The sequence below is a fragment of the Dendrobates tinctorius genome, unplaced genomic scaffold, assembly GCF_039654945.1.
Source record: "Dendrobates tinctorius isolate UK_male_01 unplaced genomic scaffold, ASM3965494v1 ptg000051l, whole genome shotgun sequence".
Taxonomy (NCBI): domain Eukaryota; kingdom Metazoa; phylum Chordata; class Amphibia; order Anura; family Dendrobatidae; genus Dendrobates; species Dendrobates tinctorius.
The window spans coordinates 13839263-13860982 of NW_027361719.1; the positions used below are offsets into that span (position 1 = coordinate 13839263).

A 21720-nucleotide genomic window follows, 5' to 3' on the forward strand; every position below is an offset into this window, starting at 1 on the left:
AGGCAGAGAAACAGTCAAAGAGTTTAATGGAGAGGGAGTACTCTCGCCAAGGGCAGCCTCTCCTACTGGCCCAGGGTTCTGGAGTACAGGCTTCACAGGGCAGAGACCATCAGGATGTTCCTTCTCAGGACTGGACTCCAACGACAACCTAGCCCTCCCCTTTTTCTTAGACCTCTTGGATCTTGCACGGGGGGGCTGCTTTGGCAGGCTGTGGAACAGGTGATGGCTGGACGGTCATAGGTAGTTCAGACGTTTCACCCACAGGTTCCTCTTGTCTGGTCTGTCTCTGGAAGCTTGGAGGGGAGGACTTTTCAGGAGCAGCTGGACGAGGCATGTTAAACACTTTATGAAAGGCCACCAGGAAGGCCCCTATGTTCATGACGATAGGATCCCTTGCTTCCCAGAAGGGACAGATCCATGTTAAAGCATCACCAGCTACGTAGGACATGATGTATCCCACCTTGACCCGGTCAGAGGGGAAACAAGCTGCATTCTGCAGGATGTAGTGCAGGCACTTCTTCAGGAACCCTTGGCACTCTTTAGGGTCCCCATAGAACCTAGGCGGGTCTGCTGGGTCATGCTCTTCATAGGCCAGGAGCTGATTGTAGAGAGCATTGGAGACGATGATTGGTTCAGAGATCTCCACAATCGGAACCACGCAGGGCGGAACAAATTCCTCTGGTTGCTCATACTGGCAGGGCACAAGTTCATGATGCTCTGCGAGCGGAAGGACATGGGACTCAGCGGGGACCATGGCCTGTGCAAACTGTCACGCTCGCGCCTTAGCTGAATGGCGCGAGCCGGGGGTTTGTGGCCCCACTGCGCCACAAACCAGACTACCCTGGAAGGGGCGTGACTACGACAGCTACCTCAGTCTTCACTGGAGCCTCTGATGGTGAGGTCAGGCTTGTGCGGCAGATAGCTGTCGGGTGCCACTCCAGGATGGTGTCTGGCTGTGGCTGCTGGTCCCACTCGGGGACAAATCACTTTGACAGAAGCTATAGACAAGCAGGCAGGTAGACACGACAGGCACGGCTGAGACACTGGGCAAGCAGGCGTGGCTTGGAGACACAGGGCAAGCGGGTTCGGCTTGGAGACACAGGGCAGGCGGGCACGGCTTGGAGACACAGGGCAGGCGGGCACAGCTTGGAGACACAGGGCAGGCGGGCACGGCTTGGAGACACCGAACAGACTGGCGTGGTATGAGAAGGGACAGGTAGGGACCTGTTCACACAGCAGGTGTAGGCAGCAGGGAGTGGTGTATGTTGGAACAGGATTTGGACCTGTTCACACAGGAAGTGCAGGTATGGATATAGGCAGGAGTGTGAAGTAGGCGGAGCCGCAGGAGTGCGAAGTAGGCTTGGCGGCTAGGGAGCCGTGCAGGCAGAGCGGCTAGGGAGCCGAGCAGGCAGAGCTGCAAGGGTGCAGATGCACAGACAGAGCTGCAAGGGTGCAGATGCACAGACAGAGCTGCAAGGGTGCAGATGCACAGACAGAGCTGCAAGGGTGCAGATGCACAGACAGAGCTGCATGGGTGCAGATGCACAGACAGAGCTGCATGGGTGCAGATGCACAGACAGAGCTGCATGGGTGCAGATGCACAAACAGAGCTGCAAGGGTGCAGATGCACAGACAGAACTGCGAGGGTGCAGATGCACAGACAGAGCTGCGAGGGTGCAGATACACAGACAGGGAGGACACAAGGAAAGACACAGCAGGGAAGGAAGCCACGGACAAGGAGAAAGGGAGACTAAGGTAGGACAGAGTACAGACAAGGTACTGGAACCAAGACTCAAGGGCCAGGATATTCAGCCTCCTGGCAGGCTGACAAGGTACAAGGCAAGACAAGAAGTATTCCTCCAGAGAAGGAGGAAATACAGAGGACAGGGCCTGGCTTCCTCAGCAGCAAGATACTAACTGAGATTAGACATTGCACAGGCAATGTTTCAGTGGGTGTGGCGGAACTAAATAGTCAAGGGCTCTAGGTGATTGGTCAGGGACAGATTAGACAAATGCACCCTGACTGCATAAGAACCAGAGAGTTCTGGTGCCGCCCCCTATACACACAGTCAGGAAACATGGAGAGCAGAAGCACGGAGCACAGGACTGGCAACAGACAGATTTCACAGCATGGCTTGAAGCAGAAAGTAAGTTGGTGTGCGGGGGATGGGAGGCCATGCAGTGATGCCAGCAGGGTTGTTACAGACATTTTGAGTACCTGGTGATGCCTTTTGGGCTTGTGGTAGGGGGCCGGGATTGGGGGGTGGACCACTGCTTACCCTGTCCGGATGACACAGACACCAGGCGATGCAAGGATGAGGCGGAGACAGATTTCAATAGTAACAGTTCCGGATTTATTTGTCGTCCTCCTGACGACCACAACCACGCACCGCAGCCTCCTTACAGTTCTCTGTCTCCAGGCCCGGGTACCTGCACCTTTGCTCCAGTCGAAGTAACGTCCCTCGCGGATCTTGCACTGGGGCTGTCCTAGACCAATCTACCTACCGCCAGCGCTTCACCTGCCCGAGGTCGTTGTCCTATCGGTACCCCCGGGGCCTCGTCTGTCCTGCGGTCCGTCGGGTCAGGGCCACCCCCTGTCTTTGCTGTCCGTCCCCTGGTCGAGCTCTTCTCTCTTCACCGTCTTCTACCGAGCTCCTCCCGGGACTAGCCTGCCTGGAACCCCAACCAGTCCTATTTATCCCCTCTCTCACCTCCTGGGTTCCTATCTCCCCGCCCCCCATGACTAAGCGTTTCTCACGCCATAAGCTGATGTTGAGTCCTAAGCTACTCCCCCTGCCATCTTGTGGTCATTTCTAGGTACTGCACTCTACTATCCACCTTTCCCAGCTGTCACCCTTCTATCCTGTCAATCTCCGTCTCTAGTGCACAAACCGTCCCCTCCTACTACCAGTCACATCTGTCCATCAAGTCACCTTCCCCACAGGCTCACTAATGCCCCTTCTGTCTTCCAGTCTTTTATGAACGATATTTTCCGGGACTTTGTGGATAAGTTTTTGATGATTTATCTGGATGATATTTTGATCTTTTCTAGCGATTGGGATTCTCATGTGGAACATGTCCGGACTATGTTCCGGATTTTGAGGGAAAATTCTCTGTATGTTAAGGGATCGAAGTGCCTCTTTGGTGTACAGAGGATTTCATTTTTGGGATTCATTTTGTCCCCGTCGGCTATTGAAATGGACCCAGCCAAGATACAGGCCATTTATGATTGGGTTCAACCCACTTCTTTTGAAGGCTCTGCAGAAGTTTTTGGGTTTTACTAATTTCTACCGTAAATTTATAAGTAATTTTTCTGGTATTGTTAAACCTCTGACTGATTTGACCAAAAAGGGCGCTGATGTGGTGAATTGGTCTCCAGAGGCAGTTTCGGCATTTCAGGAGCTTAAGCGGAGATTCACTTCTGTTCCGGTTCTACGGCAACCTCATGCCTCACTCCCATTTCAGGTGGAGGTAGATGCTTCTGAGATTGGTGCAGGAGCCGTTTTGTCCCAAAGAGATCCGGTGACTTCTAAAATGAATCCCTGTGCCTATACAGAGGAGAGGGCTCTACAGCTGCTACCTGACACACACAGCTCTGCTACATACCTGGCCTATACACATTAGAAGGCTCTGCAACTGCTACCTGACACACAGCTCAGCTACATGCCTGGCCTGGCCTATACAGAGAGGGCTCTGCAGCTGCTACCTGAAACACAGCTCTGCTACTTGCCTGGCCTATACAGAGGGGGCTCTGCAGCTACTACCTGACAAACAGCTCTTCTACATGCCTGTCCTATACACAGGAGAGGGCTCTGCAGCTGCTACCTGATGCACACAGCTCTGCTACATGCCTGGCCCATACACAGGAGAAGGCTCTGAAGCTGCTACCTGACACACACAACTCTGCTACATGCCTGGCCTATACACATTAGAAGGCTCTGTGTTGTGAAATCTCTTGCTCGAAGTTCTGATTCGAAGCTCCCTCTGGTGGTTGCTGAGAGTAGTGGAGCTAGCCAGGTGGATGAAAGTTCCCCACCTGACGACGATAATTGGAAACTTGGAATTACTGGCTGGGAGCATATAATTGAGCTGGCTGCTCTTGGAGGTTGCTAGTGATTTCCTCTGTGTGCATTTGGAGCTCTTTTGTCCCCTGCCTTATCTGCATGGTTCAGCTAAGTGATTCTTTTGCTAATCCTTTGCCTATAATCTGGTTGTGTCTTTTTTTGCTTTCTGTTTTGCTGCTAGGGTTCAGCATGCTCCCTGCTGGGGGCAGGGCTGGGCCCTGCTTCATATGTTGCAGCTTGTTCAGTCCCCTGTTATGTTAGTATCTTTTTGCTTTGCTGCCAGTTTATACCAGAGTGCTGATCTAGCGGGGGTGAGATTGTGTGATCTCAGGTTTTTTGTATATCAGTAGTGCTGGACTTTCAGGGTTTTGTGCGTGATTGCAGACAGTATCTTTTCTGTCCTGTCCTTCCTAGACAGCTTGGGCCCCACCGTTTGCTCAGTCTGTTCTCTGCCTGTGTTTGTGTCTCATCTTGTCTCACCGACAATATACGTTTGGGGGCTGTCTATTCCTTTGGGGATCTGCTCCAGTGCGGTTTAGATTTCACCTTTCTGGCTTTAGGCTTTGTTAGTTCTCTGGCTGTGCCGAGGTGTCTAGGGCATCGTAGGTACGCTTCACGGCTACTGCTAGTTGTTGTTAGGATCAGGGGTCTGCAATCCACTTAGTTACCAACCTCTCTGGTCTTCTGGTGGCTTAGCCTGTTCCTGCCATCCTCCTCGGTGACCCATTCATAACAGCTTTGCAGCTGCTACCTGACACACACGGCTCTGCTACATGTCTGGCCTATACACATTAGAGGGCTCTGCAGCAGCTACCTGACACACACAGCTCTGCTACATGCCTGGCCTATACAGAGGAGAGGGCTCTGCAGCTGCTACCTGACACACACAGCTCTGCTACATGCCTGGCCTATACACATTAGAGGGCTCTGCAGCAGCTACCTGACACACACAGCTCTGCTACATGCTTGGCCTATACAGAGGAGAGGGCTCTGCAGCTGCTACCTGACACACACAGCACTGCTACATGCCTGGCCTATACAGAGGAGAGGGATCTGCAGCTGCTACCTAACATGCAGCGCTGATACATGCTTGGCCTATACAGAGAATAGGGCTCTGCAGCTGCTACCTGACACACACAGCTCTGCTACATGCCTGGCCTATACAGAGGAGAGGGCTCTGCAGCTGCTACCTGACACACACAGCTCTGCTATATGCCTTGCCTATACAGAGGAGAGGACTCTGCAGCTGCTACCTGACACACATTTCTGTGACTCATTCCCATGAAGGGGCTTTGCTGGACTCCATGCACCTGACACAGAATGTCTCTCCACTCAACCTGCAGCTCAGCCGACCGTTTTCTGACTCCTATCCTTTGACTCCTATCCTTTTAGTCAGCAGTACAGACTGTGCTGCACAGTACCAGTATGTTGACTATCTGTACCTGCAGCTCAGCCTGTTATGATTGGGTCACCGAGGAGGAAAACAAGACCAAGCCAAGTCACAGAAAACTAGAGAGGTTGGTAACTACGCGGATTGCAGACCCCTGATCCTAACCACACAACTAATAGAAGCCGTGGAGCGTACCTACGATGATTCAAGATGCCTCATCACAGCCGGAGGACTAAATAAGCCTAAAGCAAGAAAAGGGGAAATCTAAAACTGCCCCAGAGCAGACCCCAAAGGAATAGACAGCCCCCACACATGTACTGACGGTGATACAAGATGAAAACATGAACACAGGTAGGAAAATAGGCTGAGCAAACGATGGGGCCCACACTAGCTAGAAAGGACAGGAAAGGAAAGATACTGTCTGCAATCACGCCAAAAAAACCCTGCAAAAATGTCCAACACTTCTGATAGCAAAAAATACCCTGAAGTCACTAGATTTCTCCCACTATATCAGCACTCTGGCATATTCTGAGAACAGAGCAAAAAGAGGCCAATCTAATAAGGGACTGTTGGAGGTGGTTTCCTTTCCTGAATATTTCCTATATAATCAATAACTCAAGTTTGGGAGAATGACAAAGATATTTAATGACAAGTAAAATAAAATAGTAATAAGACAATTCAAACAATAATATAACAATAAAACCTTTCTTCAATGTCCTAGAATTAGATAAATACCAATACAAATATCTATGTAATACAAGTATACTTAGCAATGGTTCTTCATGGCAATAATGAGAGAGAGAGAGAGAGAGAGAGAGAGAGAGAGTGAGAGTGAGAGAGATTGCCTTGATTCTTCCTTCATTTATACCCAGATTTCACATTCACACCCACATACAACCCATGACTCCACCCTTCTTCTGGTATCTTCTGTGGCAAATATCCAATCATCTTCCTGTAGTAGGAACACTGTCATTGTCTGCAGTATTCAACATTTTCCTGTAGATGGCGTCCTTGTATTTAGCATAAAGTCCTGGTGTCAAAAGGCCTGAGGGTATTCAGTTTAGGCCAAGACTAGATGTCCATCTGAAGAACAATAGTGTACCATCCAAGCACCACAGACATTGTGTATCAATATACATATCCATAGGCCGGAGACAGGATTTCTATCTCAGGAACACTGGTTCGTAATGGAAACCCACAGGAGCTGTGTACGTATGTAGATAACCATAGGTCACAAACAGGATAGAGGCTATTCATTCACGACCTCCACAATTTACACCTGTATCTTCTATTATGTTGGAAGGCCAGTATTCATTTCGTATGCAGATGCACTTTTATCTTATGTCTAAAACAAAAGACATCACACACGAACGTAGGCCTTCTCAGGTACACAGTCTTGTATCTGGTTTATCTCATGAATAGAGTCCTGGAATTATTCAGCTCTCATAAATTCAATATAAAGTTCAGTGATTCCTATGATATATATATAAACGTTGTCCATGTCATCTTCCAACATACCCCCCTTTGTGTCTGAATGACACACAACTGTTAGGAGGCCACAAATCCAGAATCCTCTTCACCACTGTGGTTGATTCTTCTTAGGGCAAGGAGTCTTGATACACTCACTCATTAGTTGCCAACATTCACTCCAAAGAAGAAAAAAAATAACTTTGCTATAGCTTGATTTCTATTAGGACATTGAAGGAGGCATGGAAAAAAAATACATCATATTATACATATAATCATTACATCACACAAAAATCATATAGAAAACAAGCAATTTTATAATTTGTGATAGGATACCAATTCCTCACTAGGAATTACCTATAGGTTTCGTTTTGGAATCAAACAACCTTTTTTACTGTGCCCTCTTCTGCCACAGTTCTCACATATTACAATTTCCTTTAATTCGATGGGAATTTGTACATCCGTGACACATGATGCAATTTTGACATTGGCTTGTCCTTTCACAGTTAAGCTCTGAATCTTCCTATATAGGTAGCGGGTAACACAGCACATATAGACTTGTAAAAGGATTAAAATTACAGAAACAATAAGCAATATAACAATCGGGTGGATTAAATAATTCAGTATGCCATTTGCCGCATTTGAATGACCAAATATTACCTCCAACCAATAACCCTTAGCATTATTTCTAACAGATGGGTAACTTCCTTTAGTTCATTTTGGTCATGATGTAATAGAATTGTGGCATTGGCCTTTTCTTGATTAAGCTTCATCAACAAATATTCATCCCTATTAAATTTTACCAACCATTCTCCAAGTTCTTTTCCCATTCCTAGGCTTAAGGCTTGCAAATTAACTGGAGTGTGGTATTTCAGATCAATTGACAGATTAGCAATAGTAGGAATTACATAATCCCAGTTAGTTGTCTTAATTTTTGTAACTCCACTAAGAGTGCACCATGCTCCCCTAGCTACAGATGTCATTACATAACAATGTTGTGTTGTTATAGATACATTGGCGGTATTTAGGAGAAAGAAACAAGCTCTTTGATGCCCTAGATAGAAGATTGGTGCTATGTCTTTTGAGATTGATTCCCCATCTAGAATACAAGTGGATGAATTATTCCAGCATTTGTCTTCAACTAACCTAAACTGTCCTGGCGTACATAGAACATGATGATTCCTTTCTATGCAAAGAGAAATGTCAAGACATATTCCTACCTCTTGCCAGCGTATCTTCCATTAATTCTTTAAAATGTTGGATGAAATCTTTTGCTACTCCGATATGTGTTTACATGATCTTGTTGCAAATTGTTAATTACATCATTGATTTTCCTTTGTACTTCAAAACCTTTCTTGCTATTGGTTGCTATGTCTATAAGTTTTGTCCTTAAACTACTGATATCAGCTTCATTAATGATACCCATACCTGTTCCTAATCCTCCCAACAGTGTGCTGAAAGTATCTCTTCGCCCTCCGTCATTCTTTGAATTAAATAGTTTGTTATTGTGTCTTATCTGATTTCTGGAATTTTTATTAGTAAACCATCTATATAGGGCATGGACATGATTTAATGTATATCCTGTACAAATTGGGTAGTAGGTTTTTATCAACCATAAGGAGATATTAACTCTCCAAGTAACAAACGCATATTGAACGTCACTAGCAATTGTTTGAGTAGAATCTAGGTTGACCTGTAAAGGGTGTCCCTCTTCTAAATACATTGTCTGCTGATTGCTGTCAGATTCATTGGTGACACATGGTTTCATGTAATCTGGAGCGGCATCAATAATGTGCATCTCACCTATCTCTATTTCTGGTGCTCCACATGCCCAATAACCAACCATTTCTCTATAGGATTCATATGGCTTAGACATTGAACCAATTATAAAATTTGACCCTTGCTGAACTGACATCTCCACCTCTGTAGCATCTCCAATGCATGCTTCACGATATGTGAGGGTAATCCTTTTTGGCCTGAACATTGGGTGTATACTATTATGCCAATATATACCACATACAAATAAATATTCTCCTTCTTTTAAGTTGTCACTAAAAAACCCATAATCTATCCCCTTTTTCTCATTTTTGTTGGGTAACTTAGACTCTTCCCCCAACCAGTACCCAGTTTCTTTTACATATATTGTAGCGCTCATGAATGGCTGTAGTGATTTTGGATCTATATTTTGTACTCCTTCCATATACGTTAGCCTCTGGATACTAGAGTTATGATTGACTCTCCCAAACGAAAAGACCACACCATACTGACTGCTGGGACCCTGATAATATCTCCCAGTTAACTTTTTACCCTCTGGTATCAGTCTAGCTGTCCTACTTTTAACACCATTATCTTTGTAGTCGCTATTTGCATCAATGGTTATGCCTGGGTGTGTAAATAACACGTTTCCATTTTCCTTGTTAGGTTTTATACCCTTATCGATATCTCCAGAGTGTTCACTGTGAGTTGATTCCATAGAATTGATGATTCCAATTGCCAACAAAATTGCTGCAATTCTCATATCCAGAATCCAGAAATTTCCATCTTTTACTTCACGCTTCATTTAGGATCCTGGGAAACAAGAACAAGAGCGGCATCAAATTCTTATCAGTTATATCTATTTACACTGATCTACATGAACCCACTTTTCTATATCTCTCCTTTTCATGCATTTGACACTTTTCTTGTCTATTCGTTTAACTTTTACCACTTGCTCACTCAGTGTCATAGTTACGACATAAGGTCCTATCCAATTTGCATCCCATGAAGATTTGGGTACAAAATTCTTTACCATCACCCTGTCACCTAGTTGTAATTTTATTGGTGGCTTGCCTGGTCCTTCCTTTGCCTTTGGAGCCATATTAGCAGCTGCAAAATTTAAATATTTCTGTACTTGATCTTGTAACTGTGTCAGGAATTTTTCCTTCTCTGCACTTTCTCTCTTGGTAGTACTAAGTTTGGGATCTGCAGGATGGCAAAGGTTCATTACTCTACCAGTCATTAGTTGATATGGGGTGATTGCAGTGCTCTTTGCATCCGTTCCACGTATTGCCATTAGAATCGCAGGCAGGTGATACAGCCAATTACTTCCGGATTGCAAAACCATTTTCTTTAATCACTCTTTTAAAGTTCGATTCATTCTTTCTACTATCCCAGATGATTGAGGATGATATGAGACATGAAACTTCTGTTCTACATTCAACATTTCACACATATTAGCCATGATTTTGCCAGTGAAATGTGTACCTCTGTCTGATTCAATGACTTTTGGGAATTCCCACCTTGAGAAAACTTCTCTCAACAATGCAGTTGCTGCTGCAGTAGCAGTGTCCTTCCTTATGGGCAAAGCTTCCACCCATTTGGAAAAAACATCAACTATTACTAGCAGGTACCGATAACCTCCTGGAGCACTTGGCAAGGGACCAACAAAGTCAATCTGTAATCTCTCCCATGGCCCTTCAGCCATAGGTACTCTGGAAAGCACAGGTTTTTGTCCCTTTGGCCTACTGTTCATTTGGGCACAGATTAAACATTCTTGGATAATATCTGAAATAGTATTCTCCATGTTCTCCCACCAGTATTTGGTTTGAATAAACTTTAAAGTACTGTCAACCCCCATGTGCCCTGTCAACCTATGGTTTTCTTTAGCAATATCCTTTTGGTACTGAGATGGCACTACAAACTTAGGGCCTTTTGAAGTCTCTCTTAGTAATAGCTCATCTTGCATGATATATTTTTGGGGCTTATCTGTTGACCCTTCCTTAATTTTGTATTTGATTTGATTCAAAATTGAGTCCTTATCCTGTTCTGCTGCCAAACAAGGTGTAGGTACTTTAACAACAGGGAAACACTCTAACTCAAGCTCATCTTCATCCTTGTCCTCAAAATCTTGTTCTTCCCAGGCTTGCTTTCCCTCTACATCATAGGAAGCCCACTTTTCTCCCATCACTGCTGCCTCTTTGGCTAATTCATCTACCTTGTTATTACCAACTGTAATTTCGTCATTGCCTTTTTGATGTGCTTTCACCTTTATAATCGCCACTCTTCGTGGTTCTGCACTAGCCCTGTCCCAAATGTTTTTCAAAACTGAACCATGTACTAGTGTCTTACCTGATGCATCACTGAATCCTCTTGTGTGCCATAAAGGCATGTACTCAGTAAGTGATCTTGTGACATATGCACTATCAGAGAAAATTGTGATAGGCCCTGCGCTGAAATGTACAATTGCTTCCCTCACAGCTTCTAGTTCAGCTCTCTGTGCTGAGAATTTTCTTGGGCATTTAATGAGAATTTGTTCATTTGTTTGAGGACACCACAGGGCATAACCTGTGTAAAATTGTCCCTCTTCCCAATACCTTGATCCATCCACCCAAATTTTTAGATCTTCCTTTCCTGCCACTAATCTAAACACTTCCTGGGTCTTGGTCATGTGTACCTCCCCGCAGTCATGTTTTTCCCCTTTGTATTGCATCAATTGTGGCAGGATGTAGTTAGTATCGTGAGTTACTGTGATGTTCCTAGGTGTCAAATCTACCAGCCATCTTGCTACTCTTTGGGAAGATACACCACTGAGTGTTCGCTCCAAGAGCATTTTGATGGGTGTGTGGGGTGTTTGTAGTATGATTTTAGAAAATCCTACTATGTATTCTGTGGATAGTATTGCCCAATGTACTGCCAATAGATTCCTCACACAATCATCAAATCCTATTTCCACAGTGCTTAACAATCTTGATAGGTATCCCACAGGAACCCATTTTCCTTGTCTCTCCTGTAGCAATACAGCCGTAATTGCTATCACAGAGGCGTGAACCTGTAACGCAAAAGGTAGATCTGAGTTCGGATTGCTCAGAGCAGGTGCTTGAGTAAGGCTGGTTTTTAACCTGACAAAGGACCCTTCATGCTCTCCCATCCATTCCAGTGGATCAGCTTCCCTTTTATCACCTTTGAGGAGTTCATAGAGGGGTTTTGCTTTTTCAGCAAATCCCTCAATGAAATCTCTGCAAGATCCAACTAGTCCCAAGAACTGTCTTAGTGCTGTTTTTGTGTTTGGCCTTGGCAACTTCCTTATAGTCTCACACCTGTTGGGGTCAGGAATTTTTCCTCCCTTTGAAATTATCACCCCCAAAAATGACACAGACTCTTTCATCAACTGGGCTTTGTTAGTATTAAGCTTAAGTCCTGACTTCTCAAGAATGGTTAACAGTTCACTCAACAATGCATAGTGTTGTTCTTTTGTGTCAGTTTGGAGCAGAATGTCATCAACATACTGTATAATACAATCAGGTTCTGAGAAAGGTGACAAAATTTCAACCATACACTTATGGAAGTAAGTAGAACTAGCCTTGAAACCTTGTGGCAACCGACAAAATGTTAATTGTTTCCCTTGGAATGTAAATGCAAATTTGTATTGACAATCAGGGTGTAAAGGAATGGAGAAATATCCATTTGAGATGTCTATTGATGAATACACCGTGGAGGAGGGTTTGAGTGCTGTCATCATGTCAGGCATTTTGGCAACCACATTAGTGACAGGAGGGGTACACTTGTTTAGAGCTCTGTAGTCCAATGTCGGACGCCAACCATTTGGTTTCTTAACTGGCCATAGGGGCGCATTATTGGTGGATTGGCATTCTCTGATGACATTTTGAATTAGTAAATCATCCAGTATTCTCTTAATGTATGGGACTGACTCTGGTGGTATTTTATACTGTCTCTGGGGAGGGGGATCAGGACCCTCTACCATTACCCATGTTAGACACTCTGCCACATTGGGTTTTTGAATTCGCCCACACATTGTTATGCTGCCACAAGATGTCAGCTAATATTTCATCATCTGTCCTCAAAAGCATAGCTGGATCTAAAGATTCTGCACCTTTGATTGAACCAATACCATAATTGTCAGTAACCATTATTAAACTGCCTCTATACCTTGATCCTCTCCACAACATCCAGTTGCACAAATCCACAATAAGTCCATGTTCCTTCGTAACATCTGACCCGATAATGGTACCTTCATGTGTTGCTGAAAGATATAAGCCATGCTCAACACATAGGTTGATTGTTACTGGCAAAGATTGCTCTGAAGATACTAATTGTCCTCCAAAGCCTCTCAGGAAAATCTGTTTACCACTAGGATCTATTTTCAAATCCAGATTAGTTAAACTGACAGCAGCACCTGTATCCAGTAAGATGTTTGTACGATGGCCCCCTACCGTACCCTGAATACGGGGTCTCCCGCCCTTGTCCCTGCTAAGCTGACTCACTAGGGACAATACTGGGGCCTGACATCCCTATTGTTTTACATAAGGATTTGTAGGAGGTGGGGTCTTTAATTCCTCTGGCTTTTCTGCCATTGCTTTTCCAATCTTCCTCAGCTCTTCCAGAAGTGGACCATATAACGTAACTTCAGGAAGACTATACTCTCCATTACTTGCATTTGGTTCTGGTTTTTGATTTTGCTTCCTATTAGTAAAAGGTCTATTATTGATAATTCTTTTACTACTCCTGCACTCTTTCATAGTGTGACCTGTGTATCCACATCTATAACATTTCCCAACAAACCTTGCTTTGCCTTCATTTTTTACTATCTCTGAGATTCTCTTTTGGGGCTTAGTGTCATGACTTGTGTCCTGAATCCAATCCTTTAATATATTTACAAAGGCTTGGTATGAATTTGCATTCCTCAAGGCAACCTTTGCTGGATAGTCAACAAAAGTGCATTTGTTAGCCATTGAATATAGAAAACTGTTATCATCAGGAGACATGTCAGGGCAGTTATAGGTAGAACGATATAATGTCAAGTATTCACTGCAGAAAATAATTGGATCATCTCCTCTATTAAGTTTTGCATTTTCTAAGGCATTAGTACCTCTCGCATCTCGTCCTCCCATGACTCTCTTTAATTCCTCCAATCTGTCACTAGCATTTCCCCAATTGCATTCAAGATCTGAAGACAATCCTTTGTGATATCCTACAGGGGGCTGCAACTTTTCACAGAGTTGGGACGGGAGCCATACCCGAAGTAATGCACACGCAGCCCTATTACCTAGATTGTATTGTGTCACTACAGCCCACTAACCTATTGGAGAGACTAATGGCTGATGCGCTTGTGTCAAATTTCCCTAATATCTGGCATAGGTTTGTTTTCTCTTGTATGGTGAGTGTTGTGCAGTGTACTTGATTACTGCCATTTAACAGCGAATTCTCCCTCATTTGTCTCAATCTACCTGACTCAGGAGTAAAGAGAGAGGAACTCTGATTTGGGTTACCTTCAGGGCTATCAGCAGTGCATACAGGCTGCTCCTCCCCCCTTTTCCAGCCTCTTTCCTCCTGGTCATTAGATTTCACATTTGATTAAAGCAATGTTCATTCATTTTAGTATTTTCCTGTGATTTCAAAGACATACTATCATTTTCTTTTAGTTCCAGCTTTACATTAGCATCATGCAACTGATTTCTAAGTATTGTCATAACATCATTATACTTTGCATCTTTTTCTTCTAGCAAAGCAATTTGTTGTTCCCTAAATTTACATCTTTCCTTATACTCCTCGAGCTTATCTTCTAACTCACAATTTTGGTAAATCATATTGTCTACCTCATCCCTTAGATTTTCACATTCACAACTATGATCTTCAGCACTAGCAATAGCCATACTGACTTCCTGTTCAATTTTGTCCACATCACCTCTTAATTGAGCTTTCTCTGAATACCAATGCAATTCCTTTTGTTCTGCAATTCCTTTCATTTTCAACAGCATACACAAAACATTTGCTAACTTCTCTTTCTTTGCTTTCTTTTTTGACAATTTACTTTTGTTCTCACTTTGCCCTTCACATTGCTTCATTAGGTCATTAATTTGATGTGTCAATGCATCATCTTCACAAGTATTAAACTGAGCAGAGGCATACTTTTCAATAAATTTACTGACTATTTCCATGTTATTTTCAACTATTTCCACAGAAGACAAACAAAAATAAACAAATCAACTTTGCAAACAGAAATTATCAAACCACAATACAGAAACCAGTGAATATCACTTCACTAAAACAGGGACTCAGATTGAATACAATCTTCCCTCAGGCAGTCACAATCCAACACTAGAGGCTTGTGACTTTACCTATATCTGACTGACAGTATCTCATGCACTTGATCAAATACAGATCCAAGATCCAGGCCAAGAGTGATCTCCTATTGAAGCATAAGGCTACTTCCCCTTAACATGAGATTTAGATTTTAACCTCTAACTCACTTTCTTCTCAGAGATGTCTGGTTTTATCCTTTAGATCTTATGAGAAACTCAATCAACAGGGTGCTACCCTAACTTTACCGGCAAAAATTCAACAACACTTAAACAAACAAACACATACCAATAGGCCTAAACTTAACAGAAATAAATTAATAAACATAAAATATAATGCATGTATAAAATCTAATTAAAGGAATGTTTGCTTACCAATTAAGCGCGTCCGCTCACTGATGAAAAATATCACAGAACTTCCGGTCAATATCTCAGGCGTTCCAGTTTGCACGAACCAGCGTGTCACTTGTTCACTGATAAGATATTCTCCTTGGGTCTGTTTCCTTGAAGAAGGGATTTCTTGTCTGGTCTTAAAATTGGATTTTCTCCGGCACTTGAATGAAGCAGTTGGGAACTTTGGTTCTGCGTAGATAATTGTTTTTCCACGATCCGCTGGGGTGCCAAATGTTGGAGGTGGTTTCCTTTCCTGAATATTTCCTATATAATCAATAAGTCAAGTTTGGGAGAATGACAAAGATATTTAATGACAAGTAAAATAAAATAGTAATAAGACAATTCAAACAATAATATAACAATAAAACCTTTCTTCAATGTCCTAGAATTAGATAAATACCAATACAAATATCTATGTAATACAAGTATACTTAGCAATGGTTCTTCATGGCAATAATGAGAGAGAGAGAGAGAGAGAGTGAGAGTGAGAGAGATTGCCTTGATTCTTCCTTCATTTATACCCAGATTTCACATTCACACCCACATACAACCCATGACTCCACCCTTCTTCTGGTATCTTCTGTGGCAAATATCCAATCATCTTCCTGTAGTAGGAACACTGTCATTGGCTGCAGTATTCAACATTTTCCTGTAGATGGCGTCCTTGTATTTAGCATAAAGTCCTGGTGTCAAAAGGCCTGAGGGTATTCAGTTTAAGCCAAGACTAGATGTCCATCTGAAGAACAATAGTGTACCATCCAAGCACCACAGACATTGTGTATCAATATACATATCCATAGGCCGGAGACAGGATGTCTATCTCAGGAACACTGGTTCGTAATGGAAACCCACAGGAGCTGTGTACGTATGTAGATAACCATAGGTCACAAACAGGTATTGATTATATAGGAAATATTCAGGAAAGGAAACCACCTCCAACAGGGACAAAAAGCAAACTGGCACATACAGTGACATAAGAGTGGAAATTCAGCACAGCCCCTGCCGGGGCTGGCTGACCACTCAAAATTCTGAATAGACCAAACCAAATCAAATGTGAACATTAGCAAAGATAACTTGGCTTGAGAAGGCAGGAACTGAGCTGGAAACGAAGACCTCAGGAGGCATTAAAAAATCATCAGCATGGGAATAGGGAGTCGGCTGTCTTAAATCCAGTCTGAGACTCCACATGTCCACTCCTATTCCTCATTATCAGGTGGCAGGTCTCTGTTAATTAGATCAGCTTCACTACCTCCTGCCACCACCAGAGGGAGCCTGGAAAGAGAACTCACAACTCCTCTGTGATCACAGCCAGCTCCCTCACCAGAAACCAGAGGCAGACCAGAAAATTAGCTCACAACAGTACCCCCCCTTGAGGAGGGGTCACCGAACCCTCATCCACGCCACAAGGCTGATCAGGATGGGCCCAGTGAAAAGCACGAACCAATCTATTGGCATGAATGTCAGAGGCAGAGACCCAAGAATTATCCTCCTGGCCATAATCCTTCCATTTGACCAAATACTGGAGTCTCCCTCTAGCCAAACGAGAATCCAATATTTTCTCTACCTCATATTCCACATTGCCTTCCACCAATACAGGGTCAGGAGGCGTCGCCACAGGAACTACGGGCTCAACAAACCTCTTCAACAGAGATTTGTGAAATACGTTATGGATCTTAAATGTAACTGGAAGAGCCAATCGAAAAGAAACAGGATTAAGAATCTCCAAGATCTTATAAGGTCCAATAAATCTTGGCTTGAACTTTGGAGATGCAACCTTCATAGAGATATTCTTTGACGACCACCAAACCACATCACCCACTTTAAACTGGGGACCAATGGTCCTATGCCGGTTGGAAAACCGCTGGGCCTTTTCCTGAGAGAGTGACAACTTATCCACCACTTGGTCCCAAATCTGCTGCATTCTCTCTACCACAGTGTCCACACCTGGGCAGACTGAAAATTCCACTTGCCCTGAAGAAAATCGAGGATGAAACCCAAAGTTACAGAAAAAGGGCAACATCAAAGTGGCAGAACTAGCTCTATTGCTTAGCGCGTATTTGGCCAAGGGCAAAAATAAGACCCAGTCATCCTGATCAGCAGATATAAAACATCTTAAATAGGACTCCAAAGTCTAGTTTGTTCTCTCAGTCTGCCCATTGGTCTGAGGAGGAAACGCAGAGGAGAAAGATAACTGAATTCCCAGATTGGAACAAAAGGCTTTCCAGAATCTGGAAACAAACTGGTCTCTTCTGTCCGACACAATGTTCTCAGGAATCCCATGCAACCAAACCACCTGTTGTAAAATCAAGGGCACCAACTTTGAGGAAGATGGCAACTTTGGGGGTGGTACAAGAAGGACCATCTTAGAAAATCTATCACAAATCACCCAAATAACAGTCATTCTCTGAGAGACAGGAAGATCAGAAATAAAATCCATTGAGATATGGGTCCATGGCCTCTTGGGCACCGGCAGGGGCATCAACAACCCACTAGAACGAGAACAGGGTATAGACCGAGAACAAGCCCCACAGGACTGCACAAAATTCCTGACATCACGAGATAAGGCAGGCCACCAAAAAGACCGACTCACCAAATCTCTGGTACCAAAAATACCTGGATGACCAGCCAATGTGGAGCAATGAACTTCAGACATCACTCTCTTCCTCCACTGGTCAGGAACATACAATTTTCCCATAGGACAACGCTCAGGTTTATCCTCCTGAAATTCCTCCAGGGCGCGTCTCAAATCAGGCAAAATGGCAGAAAGAACTACCCCCTCACCTAGGATGGTAGTAGGCTCGGTCACAATAAGAGAATCAGCAAAGAAACTCCTAGAAAGGGTGTCTGCCTTAACATTCTTAGTGCCAGGAAGAAAAGAGACCACAAAATTAAAATGCGTGAAAAACAAGGCCCACCTAGCCTGTCTAGGATTCAAGTGTTTGGCCAACTCCAGATAAATTAAATTCTTGTGGTCGGTGAGGACCACAACTTGATGTCTAGCTCCCTCCAACCAATGTCTCCACTCTTCAAATGCCCATTTCATGGCCAACAATTCCCGATTCCCCACGTCATAGTTGCGTTCAGATGGGGAGAACTTTCGAGAAAAGAAGGCACAGGGATTCATTTTAGAAGTCACCGGATCTCTTTGGGACAAAACGGCTCCTGCACCAATCTCAGAAGCATCTACCTCCACCTGAAATGGGAGTGAGGCATGAGGTTGCCGTAGAACCGGAGCAGAAGTGAATCTCCGCTTAAGCTCCTGAAATGCCGAAACTGCCTCTGGAGACCAATTCACCACATCAGCGCCCTTTTTGGTCAAATCAGTCAGAGGTTTAACAATACCAGAAAAATTACTTATACATTTATGGTAGTAATTAGTAAAACCCAAAAACTTCTGGAGAGCCTTCAAAGAAGTGGGCTGAACCCAATCATAAACGGCCTGTACCTTGGCCGGGTCCATTTCAATAGTCGACGGGGACAAAAAAATACCAAAAATAAATCACAGCAAATGTGTGTGCAATTCGTTTCTCTCGTTTAGGGCAGACAGAAATAGTATGAGAGGTGTCTCCACAGAAAAAACACAGCTTATTAGGCTATGTGCCCACGTTGTGTGTTAAAACGCACACTGAAAACCGGACTCCTTCCCAGAAATCGCACGTTTTTTCCATGCAATTTCACCGCGATTCTGTTCGCGATTTTGCCGCGATTTTCTCAAGCACTTTCCAAGCGATTTGAAGCATCGCTTGGAAAGTGATTGACAGGTTGGTCACACTCATCAAACATAGTGTTTGACAAGTGTGAGCAGCTTTTTACTATTGAGGCCGCCTATGCGGCCTCAATAGTAAAAGATAAAATGTTAAAAATGATAAAAAAATTAAAAAAAAATCGGGGTATATTTACCTTCCGACGTCCCGTGCTGCCATCCCGGGCCTCAGCGTTCCCAGTAATGCCTTGCGAGACCTGTGATGACGCTGTTTCGCGTTACTATAGCGATCTCGCGAGACCGCTAGAGTCACGCGAGACTACGTCATCACAGGACCTTGCCGCAAGGCATTACTAGGAACGCTTAGGCCGGGAATGCAGCGCGGGACGTCGGAAGGTAAATATACCCCGATTTTTAATTTTTTATTCTTTTTTTTTACAGGGGTATGGTACCTAGGGCCTGGAGGACAGTCTCCTCTCCTCCACACCATGGGTACCAACCGCACATGAGACGCTTAACTTCCCGCATGGTGGGCATAGCCACATGCGGGAAGTAGGCGATTCTCATGCATTCCTATAGGTGCGGAATCGCTGCAATTCCGCACAAAAGAATGACCATGCTGCGATTTTTTCCGCGATGCGATTCTGCCGCGGAAAAAAGCGCAGCATTAGCACAGCATGTGCGGAATGCCATAGGAATGCATGGGGGGCGTTCTGTACACAGTTTTTAAACGTTTTCACGCCGAAAATCGCGGCAAAAACGCTTAAAAATCGCATCATGGGCACACAGCCTTACGCCTTCTAAACTCCTGACGTTGCACCCTAGCCAAAACCCTATCACATTGCATAGGTTCAGACGTTTATACAAAAAAAACTCCAAAGATGCATTTCAAACACATATAGTTATAGCTAAAGATAATTGCCTCATAAAGTACCCATAGCAACGACTCTAACTCAATAGAGAAACCCGGAGAAAATAAGAGTCAAAAAACTATATAATGAATATTTTATTGATCCATAGAAGACACATAGGTGAGATACAGGACATGTATTATTAAATAAGGTGGTCAAAGGGTAAATTAGCCTGGAACAAAAGAATAGGCCAGCGACAGGAACAGTAAAAAAGGCCAAGTATAGCAATAATGATAGGGTAAATAGATATATATCAAATGTGCAGTAAATTGCTGAAAAATCATATGCAAAAAGATAGAGAAATTAATATCAAGGTACTGGCAACAGTCTATCGCGCTCACCCTCTAAACACAATACTACAATTGAACTGCTGACACGGTGGCAAAACATACAGCCACAGCAGATATAATAGTCACTAATGACATAAAATGCTTACAAATAAGGTATGAGTCAAAATTGCCCGTAGTGAAATCAGCCGTGGCTGTGAAAATGCCGCCACACAAGTCAGACCATACAGTATAAGAGGGAGCCGCAGTATACTGCAGACCCGAGTGTTGCAGTCATATGAAAAAATATATTGCACAATGCCTGCACATGTTCGAAAACAGTGTAATAAGTCAGCACATACCCATCATATCATGAACCGGCTGCTGGTTAGAAGACTGCTACGCGCATTTCGCGGTGTAAATACCGCTTCCTCGGGGGGCGTGGCTAAAGGAATAGATCCAACCTCTTTATATCCGGAAACATCAATCACATGGTAGTTATAAGCCAATACAGAGGGGAGGGCGGCGCATGCATCCTGCGGTTGGATAGCGCCACAGCCCGTCAGCACATCCAGAGCGTGCTGACGTCACCCGGAGACGACCGGCACCTGGCCGTCTCCCGGGCAATGCCAGAAACACAAAGGGAGAAACCCGAGTGCACTGACGTCACACTGGGAGGGCCAGCGCCAGACCAACACCAGGGCAACGCAGCTGTCACGCGAGGACTACCAAGGAGCGTGGAGCATCCAAGCACAGATATGAAGATAGTATTATATGAGAAAGTAATAAAGAATGACAATGTTCTCTGTCACCAAGAATCTATAGATAGCATATAAAATAACACCGTTGGGCAGTATACAATTAACCCTATATAGTAACATATTAGTTAAAATCATGGAAACATCAAACATGAGATAGCAAACATAATGACGTAAGTCATGGAAACATCAAACATGAAATGGCAAATATAATGACATAAGTCCACATAAAGATGGTATTTAGTGAGGTAGAAAGAAGTTTCTTTCTTCTCATTAATTTTCATGGAGGGTCCCCAAAGCATGGTGTATAACTCGGATTACCGACACTCTCATGGGTATGGATATTGATGGCAGTGTATATTATCTAAACCTGGATATAAGAAACACACATGTCAAGAAATGGATGTGAAAAATTAAAAACCAATAGTGCCTCCATGTGCGTACACATGAAAAAATGCACGCACATAGGTGCACACTATATATGTTACTTGGTAAAACAAATTTAAACATAAGTAGATGGGATGGGGGAAGAGGAAAGGGGAAGAGGGGTCAAGGGAGAAAACAGGCAGGCGAGATCCATTTAGCAGATACTTAATTTATAGGAAAGACGCAAACCCCAATGATTCATTTAGACCATGTGGAGTCATGGTTCCCAAAACCATGATCCACCTGCACTCCTTTTGGGCAAGGAGG

The 21720-nt window shown here is 43.9% G+C and overlaps 2 protein-coding genes across 2 annotated transcripts; both read right to left on the minus strand.

The window, feature by feature from the left end:
* Positions 1-6161: 6161 nt before the first annotated feature.
* On the minus strand, positions 6162-15479 carry LOC141091303 (uncharacterized). Its single transcript, XM_073576809.1, has 2 exons — positions 15372-15479; positions 6162-9489 (listed from the first exon to the last, which is right to left on the minus strand). Exon 2 carries the CDS (start codon positions 9479-9481, stop codon positions 8171-8173), a length of 1311 nt encoding a protein of 436 aa, XP_073432910.1. The 5' UTR covers positions 9482-9489; positions 15372-15479; the 3' UTR covers positions 6162-8170.
* LOC141091377 (posterior protein-like) lies at positions 13005-14130 on the minus strand. Its single transcript, XM_073576933.1, is given in 2 exon segments — positions 13005-13988; positions 13990-14130. Coding segments are annotated over 2 exon segments (921 nt in total). The 3' UTR covers positions 13005-13208.
* Positions 15480-21720: the final 6241 nt, after the last annotated feature.